The 25107-nt window shown below is 43.5% G+C and overlaps 2 protein-coding genes and 1 long non-coding RNA gene across 7 annotated transcripts; 1 reads left to right on the forward strand and 2 right to left on the reverse strand.

Moving 5' to 3' along the window:
• Positions 1–3721: 3721 nt before the first annotated feature.
• Positions 3722–6417, reverse strand: mettl21e (methyltransferase like 21e). Its single transcript, XM_015364296.2, has 5 exons — positions 6237–6417; positions 5996–6075; positions 5040–5197; positions 4480–4597; positions 3722–4177 (listed from the first exon to the last, which is right to left on the reverse strand). Exons 1-5 carry the CDS (start codon positions 6311–6313, stop codon positions 3774–3776), a joined length of 837 nt encoding a protein of 278 aa, XP_015219782.2. The 5' UTR covers positions 6314–6417; the 3' UTR covers positions 3722–3773.
• A 214-nt stretch (positions 6418–6631) lies between these two features.
• Positions 6632–24026, forward strand: LOC138223173 (uncharacterized). Of its 3 annotated transcripts, none has more exons than XR_011181692.1 (6): positions 6632–6712; positions 10561–10614; positions 18997–19051; positions 20275–20350; positions 20789–20931; positions 22582–24026. It is a non-coding gene; the product is annotated as an uncharacterized lncRNA (long non-coding RNA). The 3 variants fall into 3 exon arrangements; XR_011181690.1 differs by having other exon boundaries at positions 22587–24026; XR_011181691.1 differs by lacking the exon at positions 18997–19051 and having other exon boundaries at positions 22587–24026.
• Positions 8067–25035, reverse strand: ercc5 (excision repair cross-complementation group 5). 3 transcript variants are annotated; one of them, XM_069179231.1, is made up of 16 exons: positions 24677–25035; positions 24323–24431; positions 23660–23835; positions 22758–22873; positions 22559–22651; positions 21989–22049; positions 20192–20335; positions 19062–19269; positions 17068–17907; positions 16686–16939; positions 15057–15176; positions 11872–12085; positions 10956–11100; positions 10542–10744; positions 10009–10091; positions 8067–8622 (listed from the first exon to the last, which is right to left on the reverse strand). In XM_069179231.1, the coding sequence occupies exons 2-16, from the start codon at positions 24408–24410 to the stop codon at positions 8101–8103; spliced, it is 3267 nt and encodes a 1088-aa protein (XP_069035332.1). In that variant the 5' UTR covers positions 24411–24431; positions 24677–25035; the 3' UTR covers positions 8067–8100. The 3 variants fall into 3 exon arrangements, with proteins under 3 accessions (XP_069035332.1, XP_069035333.1, XP_069035335.1); XM_069179232.1 differs by lacking the exons at positions 22559–22651; positions 22758–22873; positions 23660–23835; positions 24323–24431; positions 24677–25035 and having other exon boundaries at positions 20192–20268; positions 21989–22051; XM_069179234.1 differs by lacking the exons at positions 21989–22049; positions 22559–22651; positions 22758–22873; ... (1 more) ...; positions 24323–24431; positions 24677–25035 and adding an exon at positions 20742–20839 and having other exon boundaries at positions 20192–20268.
• Positions 25036–25107: the final 72 nt, after the last annotated feature.

Consider the following 25107-nt stretch of genomic DNA (forward strand, 5'->3'; position numbering starts at 1 on the left):
CCATCTTAGGGTACTCAGTGGTGTATTATTTCACTAGATGTTTATTCGGAGGCCTGAGTGAAATGCAGCTGAAGTCAAGAATTTATATTTTGTTATGTCTTGTTTATCTGCTGGTAGATTTACCTTCTCCATAACAACAGTTGGGCTAAAACAGTGTTTGAAAAGTAGCCCATAACTCAGTACAAGAGGGCACACTCGAGGCAGACACAAGATAAGGAGCCCTTAACGGCTGGCTTTGGAGATTGAATGATTATTTGACCATCAAATAGATGGTGTTACTTCAAGGCCAAGAAACTGGAGCACGCTGGTTTGAGGCCAACGGAGTAGAATAAGTAGCCAGCAAAGATCTTATTTCTTCCCTGCAGTGTCTGTGATAACTTTAAGGAGCTCTGAAAACAAGGCAAGGTCTTCAGTTGTGGTATCAAGGAGTTGTGACTTCTCAATATGGACAGAGAGAAGCAATTCTTCTCATAAACAGCAGAGAGCTCAATACATACTCTGACAACCATGTCTAATCCTCACTTGCGTGTCCCCCAGGAATAAGGCTTCTATTAACGCTGCATCATTACTTATAAACTCAAAAACACAGCTTCTCTCTTTAAAGTCTGTTTTACAATCAGACTGTGAAGGATTTATTTATTTTTTCACTGAGTGGAGCCATCTGGAGGTTTCACAAATATGTGAAACTGTTGCGAAGAGTTTTATTGCCTAATATCTGAGTGACCTGGCTGGTTGGTCTTATTTACAGTATCTAGTATCAGTATTTTTTTAAAGTCTGAGACAGGGTCCTTGAGGGTCCTGTGTTGACACTGTGGCAGGATGATTTCCTCAGGAGGCCGTGAAAGTTTTCCTGAAGACAGAATTGTCTTTTATCAATCCGTGTGATTTACCCTCTCCCTGAATACATGCGTATGTTAAACAGAAAAATTAATATTTGAAGGGACCATAAGGACACATAAGGCTGAAAATTATGGGAGACCGTTTGCTCGAGCTACTAGGACACCCATAACTGATTGGTTTTCTGAAAAGACCTTCCAAGAAATGAGAAAATAAGTGGGTTTTTTTCAATGGTAGTTCTGTTCAGTACCTCTACAGGGGTCCTGGTTAGCTCAGGAGTTCCATGGATAAAGAACCTTTATTGGCATGTATTTAATTAACACATCAAGAGTTAACACAGATTCACATTTTTACATTTCACAAACACCTACAAATTTCTATCTGAAAGGCTGACAGTCCCTTATGTACTGTTACTGCTTTGTTTTTGCTTTCAGCAAAGCAAGACCTGCATGTTATACTGCTACAGGGGGTCAGGTAGGAGTGTAAACTTGCTGTATGGCCATCGAAACTATACAGCACAGATAATGATCAGTGGATTACAGATTTTCTTACGTTTATAAGCCCAAATGTAATAGACGAAAAACAAAGATAATGAATTGGAGTACAGGCTTTTAAAGATTGTATGTAAAAGAAATATACTGTACAGTGCAATTTTAGGAACTTATCATACCAATGCCAAATAAAACTGGAATGTCATAGAACACAAATACACATTAACATCTGCGTTGATCTTTAACATCTGCATCTGAAGCTCATATCAAGATTTTGACTTGTTGAAATATGACTGCAGAGATAGAATTAACAGCTTTGGTTACTAATCCAACTCTTGCGTACATTACCAATCTCAAAATATAACCTCTCTGTAGGTATAAGTTTACTACTGGAAACTTGAGAACTTGATGTAGGTAGTGATTTGGCGTGCACATTAACTGAAAAGTAAGGCGGTCTGACTTCTCCTGTAACATCCAAGCCATAAGTTGCCAATTACAGAGTGCACCACAATACTTAAAATGTCCTCTTCAAACTTTTCACTGCCTTTTACAATGCTCAGAAAATAAGTCTCCTTACCTGTGCCAACATTATCCTGCTATTTGCCTATGGGATCACCAGCAGCAGAAACCACGTTTGATAGACATGGTTAATGACTGCTTTCTTACCCAGTTTGCTGGAGCGCCTAAAAGAAAAAAAATCTTATTAGAGGGTCTGATGGTATTTTACCAATTGTACTCAAGGAAAGAAGAGATGGTATTCACTAGCCTTTAACACCACTTTTCCAGTGGTCGCTCAAGACCAGGGTAATACCTAAGGGCTGGGAAAATGTCAAAGTATTGCCCATCCGCAAGAAGGGTGATGAAGCTGTCCTAAGTCATTACAGACTTGGGGCACAGCTAGTCTGACCTGACTCATCAATGAGTTTTTAACAGAAACCCACATGGAAAGATCCCAGTTAATAGTCAACAAGGGTTTAGAACTGAAGGGTCTCACCTGACCAGTTTATCAGAGTTGGTGTTTATTTTGTGTATTACATTAGTAAGGCCCTTTCAGAACATTGTGCACAGTTTTGGCCATCAGATGATGGAAAAAACATTACTGCTCTGGAATCAGGCCAAAGAAGAGCATTCTGGGTTTAAAGGAATGCCCTGCACTGACATGCTTAACTAATCTAGTCCAGACAGAGAAGACTACAAGTGGACTCAAAACAGCTATTCAAAATGCTCAAAGAAATTGCCGCAGCAATCTTCCTCAGAATGAACTGCCAAACATGATCCAGAGGACACAAGCAGGAACCACATGGAAGCATGTTTAAAACCAAGGACACGGGCACCTCTTAACATAATGGAACAGACAAGGAAAATAACCTGTAAGCATCCGAACATTTGGCTGTGCAAAAATCAGAGTTAATTCAGGTGAACAATATTATCTTAATGAGACACACATGGCCTTAATGGCCTCTGTTGGTGTGCAGTACAGTAGGTGTTCATGTGGTTTCAGAATAAATACCTCTTTTATTGCACGGTTCCTTAGTCGGGCACTGAATTTCAGGTAAATAAGCCACCATGAAGACCACGGAGGTTTCAAAACAACTCGGAGATATAGTTGTAGAAGAGTACAAACAGAAAAAAAACCCACTGAATTCTCTTTAAGCTTTAGCTGGAAGAAAATGTCCTATCAGTCAATAATATCCTGCCAAAGCCTGAGCTGGCTTGTATGGCCTGAGTGTAAAACACTTAAACTGCCCTCCTGGGGATGAATAACATACTGTATTATGAAGTATGGTGCTGTTAGCATTACGTTAATGTCCTGCTTCTCGTTAGCAGGCACTGGAGAGCTTGTGAGGACTGATGGGGACATAGATGGATTAAACGATCTCCATTGCAATATTCTTTTCTTTTCTGTCTTGGCCTTTCTAATAGCCTTCTACCTGCAGTGTTCTCTGATCTCTTCTATTTATTGTTTAATGTACTTTCCCTCTCCTCTCAGGAGCCTTCGAGTAATCCTAAAATCGACGATGAGCTCAAAGTACTAAATTGAATGGCAAACGGAGAGTACTAAAATCAATTATTAAAAAAGCAACTGAAAAGCAAAATGACAATAAAATTCTTTAGCAGCCATTACGTCTGTGCTCTATCTGAAATGTTTAACTCCACCCGCAAGCGAGCAGAAAATGGAATAAATAATGTATTAAAGAGCATTTAAGGCGCTGCTTCTGATACACTAAGAAAAAAAAGAAAAAAGCTCTAAAGGGGATCCCAAGAAGAAAGATTAGCACAGCAGGGAGGACTTAGGGGAGGAGAGTGAGATGGAATTCAGAAGTGTGTTGGGACAACATGAATGTGAGTGGTCAAAGGTAGGAAGGGATATTATAAATTGTCCTCGTACAACAGTCCGTACAAGATGGAGTTTATTGCAGCTGCTGTACATGTGCCCCTGAGGACTCAAGACATTATCTTTTCCTTCTTCATGGCCCTGTACAGCTTGATTTTCAAACTGGGGAGGTCGAAAATCAGCTCCAGGTCGAAGAGTCTCTGGAACTGGTCCACAAACTTGTTCTCCTTCTCAAGCCGGAAGCGCATAGCCCAGAAGATGACGGTGTCATGGCGGCACAGGTGATCGAAGGTGGCCAGCAGCTCTGGCAGGAAGGGGTGGCTGTACACCACGTCAGCCGCCATGATGTAGTCGTAGTGACAGGAGGAGCGAGGGAAGTTCTGCTCCAGGTCCTTGCCCCAGGACAGCTCTGTGACCCGTGGCGTGTGTCTGCACCTCCCCTTGGTGTTGCTGCTCACATTGTACTGCAGGTTTCCCAGGACCTCCGGCAGGTCTGTAGCAGTGACCTTCGCTCCTGCACCCACCCATGGGAGACAAACTCAGTGAGCAAGAAGAATTGCTCTCTGTGGATGAGCGATTAAAACTATGACACATTAGATTTCCTCCCAAGCCAAAAGACGCTAGCACATTTACACTTATTATTAGAGGTTATGGCAGTAGAAACACATCAAACATCTCTTTCAAACAGTGGGAACTGGAGTACTGGTTGTTACAGGACTGCTAGCATCCATTAACATCAGTATTTCCCTGGAATTTTAAAGATGAGCGCTCAGCGATATCTCACATAATAGTTTCAAATGATTGGCGCTTGCTTACCAAGTAAACTGGCGACTATTGAGACTAAGCCGGTTCCTGCACCGAGCTCAATCACATTTTTGTCCATTAGGTTGTATTTGTCTTGGTTTGCGTCCAGGAAATGACCAAGCACTAAAGCCTACAAGACAAAAGAAGGAAAATTCCTACATCTTGTTTAAATCAGATGATCTCTTACATGATGTGTTAGTATCCTGGAGCAGATAAGAGTTCCACTTACATCTCATCACTTACATTGTTATTTACACTGTCTTAGCAACACACCTTTCCAAAGAGCAACCACTGCTTTTGCAGTACTGCACTACCAATGTCCTGATACATAGCTATTCATAGAAAACAAGTTTTTCAGAGAGCTGCTCTGGTAAGGATCTATTGTACCTCCTGCTGCTAGATTTTGTTATTGAGGACCACGGGATCAAGGCTGTAGTGATGTGTGCATCAGTTTTGGCAGATGAGCAGAGGTAAAGGGCTGAAAATTTGGAGAATGGAAAGCCACTTCAGTCAGCAGCCTCATGAAAAAGAACAGCTGGAGAAACAGCCACCCCGGAGCGGCAAACACATACCGATGGCCAAGGAACGGCTCCGTAGCAGTCTGTCGATTCTTTGATTTTTATTTCATAGTTGGCAAAACGGTACCCCTCCCAGGGTACCGTGGTGATGACAGAGGGGCAGAAGCGTCGGCTCGTGATCACACTGACCAGGTCGGCGTCGTCAGGGCTCTCTGAAAACACAGCCGGGACACGGGGGGCTCAAACCAGCAGCTCGCAGTGCCCACGTTTCTTTCAATTCCTTTACTGATAGTGGGGAAACCATCTACTAAAATGCTGTCATGTAATCTGCGAGCAGGAATTTGCTTACAGTGGTTCAAAAACATCTGTGTAAAAGGTTAGTTTTACACATGACATATTTTTGCAGTACAACATTTGCACATTGAAAAAATAAGATTATAGGTATGCTTGTTTTACTGTGATGTATGAAAATCTGCACGTCTCTAAATTTCTGCTTAATTTCTATGGACACTTTTTACTTCATCTATCATGACCGACACACACATTTTCAAAGGGAACGAGTAATGATTGTGTCATCTGAAACAGTTTCCTTTTCTCTGCCTACCCTGGTGCAGTTTCAGCTCTGTAACCATGGAGTCTGTCCCCTAGTTTCTGTCCCTCCTTAAACCTGACAGCTGCTGAATCACTGCAAGACAGCCAGACTGGAAATTTACTGCTGCCGACTTTAAAACAATGAAATTTGGGAACTAAAAAAAGGCTGTAACGAAATCCAGTGCTTCAGATTACACTTCTCCTTTAATTACCACAGAGCTGAATAATAAAAAGAAGAAAAACGTCCGTAAGACTTTCATTTTTGGTTCTATAATAATGTAAAACCTATTTTTGTTTTAAAAACTGAAGTCTTGCAATACATTCACACAACATGCAAACACCACGTTACAGGGACAAAGGTCATAGAGAAAAATGTCGTGTAATAGGCAAATGGGTGTAAAACTACAAGACCTGTTCACCTTCCCTGTTCTCCGACTGTAAAACGCAGCACTCATCACTGTTCCATAGGGAAGAATCCCCCTCACGGGGCTGTGTCATCCTGGGCAGGAAGAAAGGAAAAAGAGGAACACAGGGCCACAACTCCCTTGAGGTTTCTACTGTTGTAAACCAATGACCAGATTCCCTAAAGATGGCACACTGCAAACAAGGCTCACTGAACATCGGCGGTTCTGAAATGCCCAATCCCTGCACCGCACAAACCTTAGTTGTTGTTCCTGTTCTTGGTTCTGGTGTTTTCGGGAGATTTTCAGCAGCTGGGTGGGTGGCGACTCGCTCATTTCAGGCCCTGTGACCAGGGAGCGCGGCTGTCCCTCTACACTGCACAGCTGCGGGAGACAGACGGCAGCAGCTGGACCCTGGCAGGACCAGGTCACCCCCACTAACCACTGCTATTAGCAGTTTGGGATTAGGACAGTACCGTTGGGAACGACAGCAGGATGAAGCAAGGGTGTAACATCCTAGCACTATTAATTAAAGTGGATTATTGGCTGCCTTACATACACATTTACTATTTTGATTAATGGAAACAAAAGAACTTAAAACTGGCTTTGTGGTTTCTTTGCTACGGTACCAGGCAGTTGTTCTCCACTGGATTGTATGACACATTGACATCATTTGTTAATTCACCACATGTGCCTTCTACATGGACACTGGAGTTGCAGGATTTCTGGCACTGTGTGAGTCATATGCCTTTTTACCTGTTATGGTTATGATCAGGAAGACGAAGACAAATATATTTAATAGTGAATTGCATTTTCAGAAAATCCACACCTGGTATTTGGTGGTTTTTTTTAACTCACCTGCTTTTTCATCATAGCAGACAAGGAGTTGAAGTTGAACTACCGATCAGGCTGGGTAGAATGAATAATTTAGCACTGCATTATATGTAAGAGTATACAAGGGGCAGAGGAAGAAATATCTGTGAACTTAGTTTAGTATCTGTTTTCTATTCAAGTCACTTTCTGTCAGGTAAAGGTAAAGGTGAGGGGGAAATATGACATAACTTTTTAGCTTTATGTTTCTTAAAATAAGACCAAAGACACTCTGATGAAGAATTGGGAGATTGATTGCTATAGATTGGATCCTATAGATTAAGAAGTTTAACAGTTGATGACTTAGCCTTGTTATTTAACTGATTATATGATTATATATTCACCGTTTTCAACATGCATCAGGAACAGTGCTCTAAACAGGAACACATTTCCAAAGAAATAACTTATGATCCAAATATTTTAGAATTAATCTCAAATTACTTGGGAGGGCTTCCAAGCAGTTATAAATAGTCCAAAAAGCGATTACCTCAGACCCTGATGAGTGTCAAAATATACACGAGCTGGGCAAGAGTGACACTGGATTTATGGGCACATACTAGAAAGAGCAGTGTAATCCCAGGGCTGGATTGAATTCTCTGAAAACTGGCCATGGGTTTTGTAGAACCAGCTGCTACAAGCAAATCAAATCTGTCATAAAGAGCTGAAAATACTTCTTTCTTCACACTTTTTCCCCCATAGTGTTTTATTGCTTGTGACAATATCTAGGCTTCCCTAAAAAATAAACGAATAAGCTAAAAACACACACAAGAAAAAACCCTGTGATCATGAATAATCTCAAAAGCTAAATACATAACACAATAGTCTACAGTACATGATTATATTTTTCCAAGTAAAATGCGATTTTCCCATTGACACAAATTATCGCAAGCACCACTCTTTTTTTCTTCTTGAGGTTCGGCATCACAAAGCCTGTCAGCTTTTGTTTTCAAGTGCGAATGTTTGCACCATTCATGGGCACGTCCCAGTCTTCTGAAGAGATGAGCTGAAATTCACTCATCTTACAGACGCGTGCAGGTCTGCTTCAGCTCCTGCCTCGCTTGACGTACTTAAGAAGCAGCTGTCTGCTGAAAACATATTGCAATTTCGAAGTTTATCACCGAAATTCCAAACAGCCAATTCATGTGAATGCATTAAATGTGGATTAAAAAAAAATTTTCCTTTAAGTAAAAAAATGTGCATCCCCGCCATCGAGTGTACATGAAATAATAATCCCTGCAGTGCAAAACGGTGGTTCAGAGCTTCTGTTTCTTTCTGCCGCGGGGCCCTTTCCTCTGGTGGAGAAACACGGACCGGGCCGTGACCAGCGAGGCCTGGCTGTCCTCCTCGCTCTCCTCGCTCGAGCTGCTGCTGCTGCGGACGGCTCTCGGGGGGCTGAGACAGGCCGTGGGGGCCCCAGGCTTGCCCCCCGCGCGCGCCTGCTCCCCCAGCCTCTCGGGGGGTGGGGACACTTCCACCCAGCCCAGGAACCCTCCTCCTCCGACGGGCTCCTTCTGGTCTTCCGAGCTGCGCTGCGGTTCCGCGGGCCTGGCCCCCCCTGACCCGCCCTTCCCGTGCCCACCTGCGGCAGAGTGGCCGCCCCCCTCCGGGCCCCCGCCCTCGCCCTCGCCCTCGCCCTCACCCTCGCCCTCCTCTTCCTCCCCCTGCTCCCGCTCCTTCCGCTTGAGGCACGTGACGGCGCGGCGCAGGCGCTGGCTCGCGATGGCCTGACGCTCCTGCCGCTCCAGGCGGAAGAAGGAGTCAATGCGCAGCTGGGTCTGAAAGGAGAAACGCAAAGACGGCGCATGAACCGGGCACATTTCTCAGGGCGAGGCGACTTGACCCGCGATAAATCTTCATTGTCCGCCAGCGATACTCTGATCTACGTGTGGTGTTTTACAGCCGGCAACGTGGATAGCACTCCGGTTCGGGCAATTCAAGATGTAACAAGGAAAAAAAAATGATTTCTTCCATTTGGATCTTCAGTAATTCAATAAGAACAGGAAATACAGTATGATAACTGATAATAGTACAATTAAAGTTCCCCTGACTTTTAGGAATACTGTAAAGCAAACTTGCTCACCATGTCCGAGAATGTTACTTAATTTACAGTAAATGCAAGCAAGTATGTGCAGTATGAGGCTGCTTTAGGACTTCATATCTAAATGCATCACTCAATTATACTATTGGCCCTTCAAGGGCTTAACTAGGAGAATAAACTCAACCTGCTCCAACAGAATACAAAAAGCAATTAACACAAGAAAGTTAATAAATGAGAGGAAGCTTTTTATCCCATCCGGCCCATTTGGTAGATAGTAGCTAATTAATCCAAGAAATGCCATCCAATCACATCTTGAATGAAATCATAGTATCAGCTTCAACCATATGGCAGGGTAGTGTGTTCCATACTTCTACAACCCCTTGGCTGAGGTAGCTCCTCATGTTCTCTTTTCTTAAAGCACTTCCACTGCACTGCAATGAACAGTGCTTTGGTTTATTATTTAGGGACCTGTATTTCAAAACCTTTACAGAAGCCAAATGAAAGTTAATTGTGAACAGTGAAGCATCTCTCAGGAAAGCTCTAGTAAGCCTAAATATCAGCTTCAAGGTCATACAGGGACTACACAGAGATGGTTTCCCATAAATGGATCGGATTATTGCCCGATATTTTGTGCTTGTCGAAAAGGTCAGGAAATGCTTGACCGTTGCTGCAAATTACTAGATGAGTCAGAGTGGAAAACAAAGATTCCAAAAGAATGGATCTGGTTTCATGTGGCTTACGCTGCCTCTAATCCACGCCATGTAAATGCATCATAAAACACCAAGTCAGTCTTCACCAAAGAATGATCTGCATCATACTTAGACTAGAGAAAACATGAAACCTTTAAGGACAAGCAATGACTTTGGGGGAAGAAAGTGCATGCTGAACATTGTCTTTAAATCGGAGTGAACTTTAAGGCCATTGCAAAGCACACTTACCAGCTGAACTACAGATGAGTTTTAGGTAGGCCTTATTGTGTAAACCCAGGACGGAATTTATCCAGGCCACTAAGTTAAACCCCTTCACTTGTATGAATAGTGCCCTGGGATCTTTAAGGCCAAACACTCGGGATATCAGTTTACCACTGAATCAGGTTAGGAGCTCTGGTGAAATGTCACAGTACCTGCTGGGCATTAAGCTGCTTCATGACCGGCATTAGGGTTTCATCTGTTTTCCCCCCATTCCAGCCAAAGCGACTTCTGCAGAATGTTAGCAACATTAAGGAGGATAAAGATATTTACAATCAGCCTTCCTGGCTTCCTAGGCAACAAAAGAGAATCTTTTAATTTCTACCAGGTTTGTGGAACTAGAAAAAGGCTCAACAATCAGTGACAGTGTTAGATATTTTAAACTGCATGCGTTTTGTCTTTTGAAAAACATCACTACTAGGGTATTCACATTTATGTACATGTATGCATAATTTTGCCGTTTCAATCTCCAGCTATTCCCAAGCTTTGCAAGTGAAGGAATAGGAGAATCTGAAAAGCAGAAGCCCAGGCAACCTTAAAATAGGATCAACAAACGTATCTCTATATCTGTCTATTTACGATGTCCTATTGCCTTGCTTTGCTTTGCTTTTGTTCCTCTAATCAAATGGGCAGGAATGAGCCGTTAGGAGAAACGCACAAACTGCGGACAAGAGAGATATTAAAGGATATTCTTTAATCTGCTCCAGGTCAGGACGCCCCCAGGAGAATGCGGCTCGGGAGTCGTCCACCACAGGTTTGAGGTAGGCTTGGGACACAGCAGGGTTTGGGAAGCCCATGTGCAGCTGCAAGTTTCTCAGCTTCTTCTTCACCTTGGTGTCGTTTGGATTTGGCCTCAGCTTCTTATTCTTCTGAGCTTCAGTCCACCATTCGCTAACCAACCATGCAACACACACCATCAGTAGGTAAAGTGGGTGAACCCTAATTATGACACTAGAACATGGACGCACAGGCGAATTTCTCAAGGATTTTGCCTGTGCAAGATTTTTTATTTATTTATTATTATTTATGGACGGACAGTTTTTAAGCTCTCTTTGTGTCTCTTTTCTAAAGTCATACACCTGAATAAAAAGTCAAAGCTTACTACAGATTAAAGAGAGGCTCCAGCCCTGGTCCAGGGAATTCATTGAGGATCTCCATGCCTGTGACATAGCCCACTCCTGGGATGCCCTCTGTGTAGTCACTGCCCAACAGATAGGCCAGGTTAATCAACTTGCTCCGGTCCAGACCTGCACGGCAGAATGGGCTTTAAGGAGGTCACAGAAAAAGCTTTTCTTGTTAAATGCAGCATGAAAGTGAAGTTTATGCGAGTATATTTAATGTTTGTAGTCACAGCACAATGTCCATGCAGCCATTCAATCATTTTCAGAAAGCCCTTCATCCTTGGAGATGGGGGTGAGCTGGAGTCTAATCCAGCTGGTGAAGGTTGAAGGGCTACATCTTGGATACCCATCACTGGGCGCACACACACATATGGGGAGATTTAAAACAGTTAGAGATGCCAGTTAACCTAGACAGCAAGTCTTCAGACTGTGGGAGGAAACAGGAGCAGCCAGAGAAAACTCACGTGAAGCCAGGAAGAACATGCAAACACCCATAAAAGCATGTGCCCAGTCCAGCACATAACCTAGGACCCAAGAGTTGTAAGGAAGTGGCACTAACCACCAAGCCTCCTTATAACGTGTAATGATTTTATACATAAATGAGAATTTATGGAGGCTATTGTTGGTCCATCTCTTCATTTAAAGACATTTTTTGGAAATAGACATACAGATATAAATTTGATTTATGTTCTTCAAATGACATGAAATTAAGGATTAAACTATATAGGACCAAGGGGGCTCACACCCCCAGCATTAGAAGCACTTACCTGCTGCTTTATTAGCAGCAATTTCCCATTGGCCTTTACCAATCATGGCATCCTAATAATTCCCATTACTCTGTTCTCCCTACCACTGATAACGGGGATGGCAAACTGGGTGGCCAATCCCACCACATACCGAGTTGATTTTGGAGATCGACGTATTGGTAGTACTCCACGTATTTGTTGTGGCTGAAGAAGTTTTTATAGACATGTCTCGCCCCAAAGAGCCACACGTCGCTGTCATCAGTTATGGTCCCGTGGGTCTGGTCTGAGAGGTCCAGCAGGGCGCACTGGGCCTCAGCCTCCATGGGGGCCACGATAAAAGGAATACCAAACAGACGCAGCAGCTCCTGAGGATGAGAGACACAGTCATGGAACTGAGAGCAGCGGGATGCTGGTTCACTGGACTCTCTTTCCAATTGTTCCTAAATGCTCATGTGGGCCTCACCTAGATACAGTGCTTCACAAGTCCCGAGCACACTGAAACTCACAACGTACAGTCTTTATTGTAGCAAACGCGCCTCCAGAAGAGATTTCCTCTTCAAAAACCCCAAAACTCAACTACCACCTTGAAGGGCTTTACACTCCAAACCCACTAATCTTACCCCTGCAAGAATGAGTCTACTAACCTTTCACCACTTATCCAGTTCATTCAGTAATTAATACCCACTGTGGCTATTTACAGGAATTAGAAGCCTATGGAGACCTCTAGTGGCAGGTCAGCAGTAATAGCAGCCTATTGTAAACCCGTCCTAACCCATTTACAAAAAATGGTGAGTCGCGGATTAAACACCTTGCTTGATCTCGCCCGAGGAAGCAGTAAGTATTACTCTCAAAACCAAAAATGAGAAGCATCTGCACTGCTCACACTCACCTTCATTTTCAGCCTGTGGTCCTCAAAAACTCTTATGGCACTCCTTCACTGTCGAAAATACTGCTGCTTGACAATCAAACCTTCAGAGCATGCCATTAGACTACCAGGAGTTAGAGGCCAGTCATCTGGGGAAATCCTGCGCTCTGACCTCTGCTGTTGCTACAACGCTGCTGTGAGTGTTTGTGGATGCCAATGAACAGAAGTTCAGAGAGCACGGATAGCTTGCCAGTCCGTGGATGGGAAGGCTTGCATAGTCCTCACCTCTCCCAAGAGGGCACAGGGGACTGCAGCAGCACTGGGACAATATTTTCTTTTATCCAAATTGGAGAGTACAAGAAGGAAAAACAACTGACTATTCTAAAAATACATAAACCTACAGTGAATACGCATGCAGTACATCTCTAGAAAAGTCATTTTAAATTCCATACATTTAGAAATAAGAAAAAGAATTCCTTGCATTTGTACAGTTCTTTTCATCCCAAAGGATCCCAACGCACTTTACACAGAGAGGGACCCACTTCCTCCACTGCTATACAACAGCACCACCCACAACGCAACACAACTGGTGAGGAAATGATAGGAATACCACTGAAAGTTTGGGATTTGAAGCATACTGTAGCGAAAAGAAATCTAAAAGACGGTCATGAGATAAATTCAAAAGTTTAACAGAAAGTATTCAGGTCAATGTGAATGCTGAATGCTGCATCAATCCATTATACTGTCTAGAGAGAGGAACAACAACAAACACTATCTCAAAAAATGTAGGACACTTTTAAATATGCAATAGAAACAAAAATCATCCAACAGCGTTCTGCAGTTTGAAGAGAGAAAAGCCCCAAAGGTGATATGATACCTCTATAAACAACTCCAGCATAACACCATAACGAGGCATGTCACATTTGAAGCGACTGTCTGAACATGTCACCTTAAATCTTCACTGCCAGTCAGGCCAACTTGCCATTCCAGCAGATTAAGAGATCAAAGACAGAAAAGCAGGCCTGAGCCCACCTTTCAACAGCTCCCTCCACCCCAAACAATACAAGACACAATGAGTCATCAATAACGGGCAAGCAAGGCTGCAGTATCATGTGAAACCGTTCCAAAAATATTTCACCAGGTTTAATTGGTAGGAACTTTAATACCACTTCTAAGGTAGTAAAAGTCTATAAAAGGATTCCCATGTAGAATACGAATGTTTTTTATTGCCACTTAGCAAAACCCCTGAGAATGTCTGTGAGCTGTCAGTCGTGTCATTCAGGTGGAAAATTTCAAACAAAGTGACTTGCAATTTATTGATACATCACAAGAGCACATTTCACCACACAGCGTGCACTAATTGTAGTGAAAATGCAGCCAGCTTCTTTAGTTACGCTTAGAGAAATTATTAAATAATTTAACTTCTACCTACATTTTCCTTCAGAAAACCATTTCTGAAGATCTTGCAGCTTTTTTTTTTATTGTGCTGAACCAGCAAAGGGACGATGTAAAATAACACCAACAAAACTGCTTATCTTTAACCTATTTTCATAATTTGGATGTCCACCAAAAGAGCACTGAATGCTTTAAAAACTCAACAAAGGTAGTAACCCAGTACGAGGAGGATTGAAATCATGTGTATTATTTCTTTGCTCTTTCCAGAAATTTGAATTGGAATATACTGACTCATAGGGTGCCACTGGAAATAATTCTGTCAGAAGGACAGTCTTATTTATGATCCAGGTGTTGCCTGGTACGAAGCACCTGGGACGAGGGGCATGACTGAGTCTGATCTCTGCCACCAAGGCCCTGGTCCATACTCAGACTAGCAGACAGCACAGAGAAGAACTGTCTGGTGATGTGTCACTGGGACAGCTATGCTCTATTGGGTTAGTGTCTGATGATAAAGAAGCACCAGATGACTTTGTCCATTGTCCAGGGAGTATATATTCAAAAAGGTTTTGCATGACAATCTTTCAAATGTTGCCAGGAAACTTTTGCCTACATAGCAATGTAACACTCGTTTCTCATTCAATTCTGTACACATTTTCTACAGAAGGATCCCGGGCTCCTTTAAATATCATCCCATCACTGAAGTGCACCATGCACTTGATTAGGTGGAGAAGTGAGACACAATTTCAATGATTACACCAGAGGGAGAAATTGTTGTTAGGCCAGATTAAGCAATGCTAGACTTGCAATTTAGTTGTAAACCAGGGATTGTCCTGGCTTCGATAGCCACAAGTCGTCAGCAGTTCATTTTAATGTTTCTCCTGAAGAAAAACACCTTGCTATAATACTGAACTAGAGTATTGCTGCAAAATGTATGATTTAGACAAAAGGCTGTCACCTGCTATTTCTCCTCACCATGAGAAAACCATTATTCCTTTAGATGTCACATTCAAGTATAGAGCAGTCCCAGTTCAATGAGGCTAAGCAATGGTGTTTTGGGGGACAGGAAACACTCTCACCTGGCTTTCCAGGTACATCTGCCCGGTGACAGTGGCAGCGATGCGCTCTTGCTGCTGTTTCTGAGCCTGCAAACTGCTTTGCTGGGTTGACAGGCTGCTCTCCAGCATCTCCAGCTCCTCCTGAGCAAACACAAGTAAAACCCAACATGATACTTCATTCTTCAGATCATTCTTGCAGGGTACAGTATCAACTCCGAGGTCAAAAGTAACAGTTCATATATTTCTTCAACTTTTTATAATTTGAACAAGAAGACCATGTACAATCAACGAACTGACTTCTACAGTACCCCTTATAATCAACAACTCCCACATACTGTCAGCTGCATGTCTGAATATGTGTCCTCTCGGTGAAATGTATTAAGATTGTGAAGACAGCTGGTTTGTCATGGCCTACTGGCACAATGAATAATGTCAACTACTGCAGGTTCTTTGCTTTGAGTTATGCGTGTCTGTATCTACGATGTCTCTGCTTTTTTTATATGTCATCGGATTGAGGGACCTGTAATCTATATTAAATTTCATAACCCCTTCCCCAGTAGGACTGGAAGCTGTTCTGATCCCGATAGGTGTGGGAATTCTGGGATTAGATTAGTTATTTTAGGGACGAGTACTGGTCTGATCCCGGGAGCATTTCTTGCAGTGCAGCAGACTGTGCATTGTCTCCGTCTCTGCTCCCGCTGTTGGCAGCCTGTCCTCTCAAGCTTGCCAGCTTCCATGGCCAGCCTGTGGCTCTGAGCGTGTACTTCAGCAGGGTCTGCTTGTGTTTTTGTTTCTCGCCCTGGTTAGATACGCAGCCAGTTTATTGTGTATTGTGCTTTAAGGACATGATCGCTCTTTTCTGGCTCTTGGTTAGGGACTTGGCTTAGCAGGACTTTGTGGTGGTAGGAATTCTGGTCACTGCATTTTAGGTATAGACAATAATTTTATTGCTCTCTGTTACATATTACTTAGCAGTGAGTATCAACTTAATTCTGCCCTGCACACACTACTTGGGACATATGAAGAATGTTTTTACAGAACTCACTGAGATTTCTATGTGATGTCTCATTTTGTGTAATCCTGATCTGTGATTGGACACTTCACTGCCAAAAAGGGCAATATTCAGAGGCACATATTTGTGGTGGGGTTGGTATTACATTGTCTCCTTATTATGGAGTAGAAAGACCTAGATATATTCTCGTTCAATGCCCACAATTACTTGATCTTTCAATTTTCAGACCAAGGTATGTGTAGCTGGTTATATGATCCTATGTGTCATTATTCAGTATGAAGGGGTAAAGTATTAGTTTTCCTCAGATATGTCTTTGTCTTGGAAAACCATAACTATGGTCTTGTCCTGACATACTGTCAGTGCCCAAGTGTTACTTTACTCCTGACCTACAATACTAGTATTACATCCTGCAGTCCCAAAGCAAGGCTGCAAAACAGTAATGGGTGCATTGTTGCTTTAAAAAAAACAAATATGCCACAAAGCATATTAAAAACTTCTCATAATTAAGGTTTCAGGAAAAGAAATCGACAACTGAACACCTGTCTGAGGATCCTATCTATATGGACAGAACAGGCAAACTATTTATTTGGTTAAGTCTGTCTCCCCCTGCTGGCAACAACAGCAAAACAGCACATTACCAGACTTATGTCTTCCCACTCGTTAACAGTAGCTCCGTCCTCATCGTCAGACCGCCTTTCAGCTCTGTGCTGTACTTCCATCTCGATCTCATCAGCACAGTCCTGCTTAGAAGCAGAGGGGTCACCAGGCACGTCATGGGGCTCCTCCACCACTCGGACAGATCCCTCCGAGGCACCCTCGACGTCTGCCTTCCCAGCGAGGAAAGAGCCCGACTCTTCTTCCTCCTCTTCCTCAGATACCTCAATAAAACTCCCTATTTTCATTGCACAGGTAAACATGGAACGAGAGAAAAATGTCAGAACCCTTACCTTCTCGTAGTTATCACAAGTGCGACACAAAAAGGACCAAAAACAGAAGCCCAGAAATAAAGCCTCTCGTTACCTTCTAAATCGCTCTCTTCACTTGTTCGTTCCGGTCCTTCGTTTTCAAGGCCGCCCGCGCCTGGACCCCGAGGATTTCCGGGAAGAGTGTCGTCAAGTGGAGGAACAGAGATAACTGGCGACGCTGCCACCTTTAACAACTCCCCCCAGCCAGTCTGATCTGTTTTCTGTGAAAGACCGGGCACTGCTGATTCGTGACCCGAAGGTTCTTCCCTCACATCAAGACTGGAGGTCTGGGGAGGCTCCCCGTCTAGAAGAGTGTCTGCTCGTGTGTCCCCTTTTCCATCCGTTTCCTGTGCGACCCCGGTCTCAAAGGGTACGCTTTCCGTGGCAGGTGTGGTTTGCGTCGCTAGGAAGGAGCGGAAAGCTTTATTCCTCTCCCCTATGGCCTCCACCATTTCTTCATCAGAGCTGCTGACGTCAATCACTTCTCTGACATCTTGGCGTGAGTTTCCAGAGGGTCCACTGACCCGGTTCTCTTTATCTTTGTCTTCGGTAAGTGCGCTCTGAATGGCCTGCATGGTCCGAAGCGACAGTCCTCCAGCACCACTTCCAACGGCCTGTCCTGCCCTGCTTCCTGTGGCCTGAACCTCGTCCTCCGAGCTGCTGTCCAACAGCGCTGCCTGAATGGCCTGAAGAGTTCTGGGGGACGGAGGTGCAGGGGCTTCTGCCTGTGGCGCCGGGGGGTGTCTGAGGGCGGAGTGGGGCTCCGCCTCCAGATTCTCCTCAGAACCCGGACGCCACAGGACCTGCTCAGCTCCGCCACCTCGAGCCTTGGATGTGCCCGCTGAGGGTAACGCCGCGGCTTTGTCTTCTGAAACGTCCTCACGTTTCTTTGACCCTGCAAGAGCCATTAGAAGGTAAAACAAATTTTTAGTCACACCCTTTCAATGTCAATTTTGGATCCATCATGGTGTATTTCAGGGCTGAAGCAACTCTCATCATGCAAGACATTAATGGTGAACACATTTTTTACCCCCCCCCCCACTAGGGGTAACATAGGACATCTATGTCCTATGTCCACTCAAAACAAACGGAATACAGTACAAAAATATTGCCCCTACTTCACCTCCATACATTCCAATCAAGTACCCACAAAACAAACTCAGGTGCAAGAAAAGGCCTTCACTGCACCAGTGGCAGCACCCCTCGGCTTCACTGTACCCCCATAGGGACCATGGATACGAGCAGTGGGGAACTCCGTCAAGATGACATGAAAAACGTGGAGCTTGCTGCAGCCTCCAGAAGAGCAAACCTCATATGTCCTATATGCGGTCTCAATAAATAAGTCCTGTTTATGCTTCATTAGGCAACCGTTGCTCAGAACTCGTTGCTTCCCCTCATAGCCATCTTCAAGCTTAATTACCCTGCTGTCAGCTTTGTTGACATTCGGGATAGTCTTTACGAGCACATTACACGAATCCAGATCAGAAACTAACTGCCTGAAAAATTATCATTCATTCATTTATCATTCACGCTCTCAGACAGTGGAGCAGTGCTGGTGATCCTGGCCAGTGCCTCCTTTTTCACCAGCTGGGTGCGCTCACCCACTGACAAGTATTGCAACGGCAGCTGTCTTACAGAAATCTGGAAAATCGTTTTTCTTCTTTGTTGAAGAAGAAGAAGGGGGAGAAGATCAACTTCTGTTTCTGCTCAATATCGAATAAAAGTGACTTCTGGGGCCAAAAAAATCAAGAAATCGCACCCAGTAACAGGAGCTCCATTCTTCCGTTATCATGCTGTTGTACCACTCATGTGATCTGACATTTCTCATAAGTATGAGTTTAAAGTTGACTTTGGTGCTAATGCTGCCGTTGTGTTTTTTTTGTTTACTTATACTCAGTTCAGCTCAGGAGAATTATCTTTTCACCCCTCAGGTCAACTGCACATTTGAATTTATGTCACATATAGAGCATATATTTTCCCACAGGGATCCGCCTTTCCCGAGCTGTGCTACGCATGTTGGCGGCCGAGCAGGAGCCCCGGTGAGTGTACCTTTGATGAGGATGTAGTGGGAGGTGTCCTCCGACACCAGTCGCCGTGTCTCCACGTCCCGGTCCCCGCCTGCCTCCGAGCTGCTCTCTATGGAAATCAGTCCTGAGCTCTGATGGTTCAACTCCTTCTCCACCTTCTCGATACGGTGGTTGAGGCTGTTCCTCTTCAGCAGCCCAGCCAGTTGGTACTTGGAGAAATCTGTGGATTCCTGGGGAGACAAAATTAACATTTTGACAGGTCATGGGGACTACCCTCCACCACCACCAGTGTGCAACCTCACCTGGATGAAGTGACGGCAGCCACAGTGCGCCAGCACTCTCACCACACACCAGCTCTCAGTGGGGAGGAGAGCAAGAATGATGAAGCCAGTTCTTAGATGGGGATTATGAGGAGGCCATGATTGATAAAGGCCAATGAGAAATTTGGTCAGGACACCCAGGTTAACATCCATACTCTTTTCAAGAAATGCCCTGGATTTTGTAATGACCACAGAGTCAGGACCTCGATCCCATTGTCTCATTTGAAGGATGGTGCCTTTTTTACAGTATATTGTCCCTGTCACTCAGGAGGTCTCCCATCCAGGTACTGTACTGGCCAGGCTCACATAAGCTTAACTTCATTTAAAAATAAATTCAAAACCAATCAATCCCTGTAAGATTCCTTTTAATACGTACGTCTAACGGGTAATAGCACAAGTCAAAGATCCTGCATACGGGTTTTTAAAGAAGCAATGCTATCTCGTTATGCATCAAGTAAAAATGTAATTGATTTACTTGGAAAAGTGAGGGAAACTGCCTTACCAGTTGCATGAAGGGGGAACTTTAGCACAAGCCCAGTGTTAGCCAAGTTAGCACCTCTAAAGTATAGGCAGGAGATTGGTTGAATATCACATCCAAAAGAGGGCACCTTTTATACACCAGAGTCCTCTGGTCACCATTCTCATTCTAATCCTTTAAACATTTAACCTACTACAACAGCAATTTCTCATTACTGTTTCTCTCACCTATACACACCTGAAGAAGGCTCCACAGTCTAAACGCTGAGTATTTTATATTCGACTTTTCAGCACAGAAATAGCAACTATATATTCGTTCTTAGAACAATAGAGGACACCAGTTTTTACTTTGTACCTCAGGAGGTGTTTCAAACAATGTTCGTCTCCGCTTGCTGAACTCCTTCATATCCTTTAAGATCTCGTGTTTTATTTCTGCAGGTAAGAGAGCAAATTCTTCAGAATCTATGTCCATGGAGTTGGGATTCTCAAAGATTTCTTCCTGTTGAAAGAGAGGGTAACATTACTATTTTGTACATTTATTGCGCAGTATTTTAGTACATTTTCCTCTTTGGATTTTCAGGCAAAGCAGGTTAATTTTCTTGAGGACATCTCTTTAGCATATTCTTTAACTACCAAAGAAAGGGATTGTATTCACACAAAGATTGATCCAGAAGATTCAGGTGTGCGATGGTCTTTCTGTATATCCTGAGAAATAAAAACATTCTACAAGAACTACAAGGAAATGTCTTGCCCATTGCAAGCAATTATTCTGCAACACATGGGTACCCATGCAGGGGTAGATCAGTCAGTAGGCTAAAGAATTTTTTTTCCAGTTATCCAACAAATACAGTTAACCTGTACAGTTGGAAATTTCTATTTCTGCTGCACAACGCTTCTATGGATACCTTTAATACAATACTGATTTATCCCTGTGTCTGTCTTTCATCTCCAGCTCGCTGTCACAACTGAAGGTCCCGTCTCAAAAAGCTTCCATCACACTCTATGTGCTGCTCTGAGAAAGACCAAGACTCTCGGAGGCAAAAGACATTATTTAACTCCATGATGACACACGCCAACATGTGACAAGGAAAGAAGGTGCAGTGATACTGAGGAACGTTTTTTGAATTGTAACGATATATGGTACATTCAGATTTTCAAAAGTGTTTTGCTAAGGTTCCTCAAAAAAAAAAAAAGATTCATTCGAAAATTGCAGGCAGGAGGTATCCAAGGAAATGCATGTACTAGGATTAAGAACTGACTCATGAATAGGATCACTGAGGGTGTATGATGTTTTCATGCAGCTCAATATAAAGGAGCAAACAATAATCTTGAAGAAGAATAAGGCTTAGCTAATATTAACACATCACTTACAGCTTCTAGACGGCACATGGTAGTAATAAAAAGACAAGTAACTTTACTTAAGTGTCAAATTTATACAAAGGGATGCTATGCTGGAATTCTACAATGCACAAGTAAGCCCTCCTTTAGAACACTGTGTAAAATTTGTGTATTTTTTTTGTACATAATATGAAAGAGATATTGGTGCTCTTGGATCAGTCTAAAGAAGTGTTACCAGTTACATTTTGGTGCACAGCAGAATGCCCTGCTCTGAGAAGCTGTCCTTAAACTAAAAAGTGCTGAGCAGAGAGTCAGAGGACCTGATTTAAAATGTCAAAATTCTCAAGGGCACTGATGACGTTAACTTAGTGAACTTCTTTAGGATCAACGGGGAAACACAGACCAGAGGGCACAAGAGGAAGTACAGTACAACTGGGAATAGGGGGCCCATTTCTAACAGCTGGGGTTGTGGGAGACTGGAGCAAACTAAGCAGTCGCGCTGGTGAAGCTGATACCCTGGCGTCTTCCCAGAAACAGCTGGATGGGATCCTAAAACCAGTGAGCTAGGTGGCCTCCTGTTGTTTGTAAACATTTGTATGTGGTGACATCATGGGCCGAGCAGCAGCACAGGAATAACTCAGGGAGCAGATGACAATGTTTTAATAATAGGGCACTGATAACCATACGAGGCAGCAGGAGAGTGTGGACTGAGCAAGGGGGGTTGCTCACTTGCTCTCATATAATGGAGTAGAAATAAAAACACTTTGACACCATTAAAAGCCCCGTTTTCTTGTGTATACCGACAAAGGCGTACCTGAAACATTCGCCTGTTGTTTGCAGTCTCCTCCCACTCTTTTTCAGCTTCTTCTTCTGAGCTGTGTGAACAGTGGCAGGTCGCTTTAGAGACGACAAGCTTTGCTTTTACAAGAATTACCCAGCTTGGGTCCCACTCTTCTCAGGGGAGGCTGACATTGTTTAAATGTTGGTACTCAGCTTGAAGATGATGGGAAAAGTGGAAAAAAAAGGATATCTTGCCCCAATCGAGCAATCTTTCGAGAGCTAGTTCTCTGTACACTTTTGAAGAAGCCAAACACGTTTCTGTAACAGAACACTTATTAGCAAGGGTCTGCCATCTAGAGGTGCATCACAATTAACACAATGCAGCCCTGCAAGTAATTTGCTGAAAGGGAAACCTGCCGTTGCATGCAGCCGTTTTCTATGATGAAGCAAAAGAAAACCGTTACCTAAACTTTTGGAGCATGTTCAATATTTAAACTTTACCTGAAAAAAAACACACGAAAACAGTATAAAACACAGGCTAAATAAGTTGTAAATAAAAAAAAGGTCTTGAGAGTTTAACTCTGCTGATTTAAGTACATCTCACCTATTTTTCTCCTTCTCTTCCAGCGCAGGTAAAACATAGATATCGTCCACTTCCTCGCGCCGGACACTGGAAATGCTGGGCAAGGCCTCCTTACTATGACAGGCAATAAAACAACACAAGGTAGACGCAGGGATATATTACCAGCTGTTACCATCTTGTTACCAGCAATGTGTGGGTTAGATCCAACCAGAAGATTCACCTCCTGTCTCCGAGCGCAGCTTTTATGGCCTGTCTTTTGAGGAAGGTTCTTAAGAGTTTCTCTGAGGTCTGCTTCGATTCCTTAGTCACTTCTTCCTTCCTTTGTCTTCTGATGGCCTACAGAAAGAGACAGATGACATCCCCTCACCATCTGGCCTCTTTGATTCACAGCTTTATAGTAAGAAAGACTTGAAACTATTCCACTGTCTTTTGTGGATTGGGACTGCCAGATCATTTGTATGGCTTTCTGGTTCCTTCCCAGATATTTTTGAAGTTCAGTTAAAAAAATAATTTTCTATGATGAGCATTTCACTCTGAACATCCCCCATATACAGCTGCTGTCAATAAATAATTAATATTTCCTAACACTTATAGGGTGCTTTTCTGGACACTCCACTCAATGGGCAGCACTCACTTGAATGATAAGACGACAGTCAAAGGGCACCAGTGCACTCACCACACATCAGCTATCAGTGGAGAGTAGAGCAGAGTGATGAAGCCTGTTCATAGATGGGGATTAATAGGAGCCCATGATTAGTAAAAGCCAGAGGGAAGTCCTGGGGTTAACACCTCTATTAATTTTGAGAAACACCCTTGGACTTTTAATGACCACAGGGAATCAGGACCTCAGTTTTACATCTCATCTGAAGAATAGCACTCTTTTTGTTTTACAGTACAGTGTCCCCGTCACTATACTGGGGCATTAGGACCACAGGGTGAGCACCCCTTACTGGTTCCACTAACGCCTCTTCCAGCAGCAGCCTTAGTTTTTCCCCAGGAGGTCTCCCATCCAGGTACTGGCCAGGCTCACACCTGCTGAGCTGCAGTGGGGCTGCCAGCTGGGAGTTGCAGGGTGAAAGAGCTCCCCCAGCAGGCAGTTATCGGACTATCCCCCTAACGTACCAGTGTCTGCTTTTTGAGCTGGGGTGCTTCGCCATCAAAGACGAATACTGGCCGTATCCGGAAAAACAGGAGCTTGCAGAGCCGGTTGAAGAGGGTGAGGAGGTGGGCGTTCTGCACTGCATTCCCATCGCGGTCCCGCAGGCCCTTCACAGCCTGGTTCAGCCAGATGCTGATGTCTGAGCGCAGTGTTGAGGAACCCTGACCTTCCTGGCTTCCAGCACGTCACATGAGCAGTCAATTCCAAAACAGTACCTTTACACCAGGTCACAGAATGAATCTGTTCGGATTTGAATAAAGTGGATGTTGGACTTGTGGTATTTTCAAAGTGCTAATATAGAAAATAAAACTAAGTAGCAAAATAAAACAATGCATTGTCTTGTGCTCATTATGGGATTGGGGGCAACAGTATTGGGCAGTGTCCCTGGACTCCATGGATGAAACAATGAAAATGTTTTGGAAAACGTGTAACAAGAGGTACAGAACGTATCCTGTAATTATTTTTACACCCCCCAAAAAACCTTCATACAGTGTGAAGGGGTTTCTTAAAAAATGTTTATGCAGGGTGTATAGGGTTAGTTCAGTTCCGTTTATTTGTCATATGCACAAGTGCAATGAAATGCAGGGTTAATGTAAGAAAAAAAAGGGTTGGTGCATGAAGGATACCGACAGCAAGGATTTTCCCCTCCAAAGTCTCAGGATTGATAGGTTTCCCAGTGCACTCCAGCAGCTTCCACAAACCCTGTACTCCCATTGTGCTTCACACCTGTTATTCCTGAGAAACAACACAGAAACAACATGATCTAAGTAGAAGAGGAAGCTGTACAAGTTTAGAACATAGATCCAGAGCGATTCATAAACGACTTTGATATAGCTTGACAAACATTAAGGTTTAAGAGGTCTTACGGTCTCAGTTTCCCCTGTTTATTACAGATCTCAAATGCTGCCTGTGGTTAAACAGTGAGCTGTTTATTCAAGCTAAGCAAGTAAACTGTGGATAAAATGCACATAATATCTTACCTGATAAAATGAGCAATAGCCACCTTGCTATTATTTTCACATCCAGTCCACGTCTATAATATAAAACAATGTAGCAACCGATGGCCTCATTCGACAATTCCTATTTATTCAGATCTCCATGTGTAACGATATATTCGTCCCCACTCAACCTTTTCTTCTCACACAATTGTTCCACCCGGGGTATTGCACCCATTTCCTGCAAAACTGGCCTTTTGTAACCTAAGGCCATAATCCGGGCGAGTTATAATTTTGAAAAAAAAAAATATAAGCACGAACGCACACACCTAGGCAACCACTCTCTTTACTTAAAAAGATAATAAATCTACTTCTACTTGTTTGTCGTGTAGCACAGCCTTCATTTTTTGTGTACGTCTCCCCCGATAGGCTCAACAGTACTACAGCGTCACTCGCCATATTGAATTACTCATCCA

This window comes from Lepisosteus oculatus, chromosome 15, assembly GCF_040954835.1.
Source record: "Lepisosteus oculatus isolate fLepOcu1 chromosome 15, fLepOcu1.hap2, whole genome shotgun sequence".
Taxonomy (NCBI): Eukaryota; Metazoa; Chordata; class Actinopteri; order Semionotiformes; family Lepisosteidae; genus Lepisosteus; species Lepisosteus oculatus.

Coding starts and splice junctions, on each gene's coding strand:
- ercc5 (XM_069179231.1), bottom strand. CDS start 24,410: ATGGGAGTACAGGGTTTGTGGAAGCTGCTGGAGTGCACTGGGAAACCT. Junction 19,270..20,191: donor TGTTTGAAACACCTCCTGAG/GTACAAAGTAAA, acceptor TTGTCTCCCCAG/GAATCCACAGATTTCTCCAA. Junction 10,092..10,541: donor CCTGGAGCAGATTAAAGAAT/ATCCTTTAATAT, acceptor TGTTGCTAACAT/TCTGCAGAAGTCGCTTTGGC.
- mettl21e (XM_015364296.2), bottom strand. CDS start 6,313: ATGAGCGAGTCGCCACCCACCCAGCTGCTGAAAATCTCCCGAAAACAC. Junction 4,598..5,039: donor GAGCCGTTCCTTGGCCATCG/GTATGTGTTTGC, acceptor TTTGTCTTGTAG/GCTTTAGTGCTTGGTCATTT. Junction 4,178..4,479: donor AATAGTCGCCAGTTTACTTG/GTAAGCAAGCGC, acceptor GGGTGGGTGCAG/GAGCGAAGGTCACTGCTACA.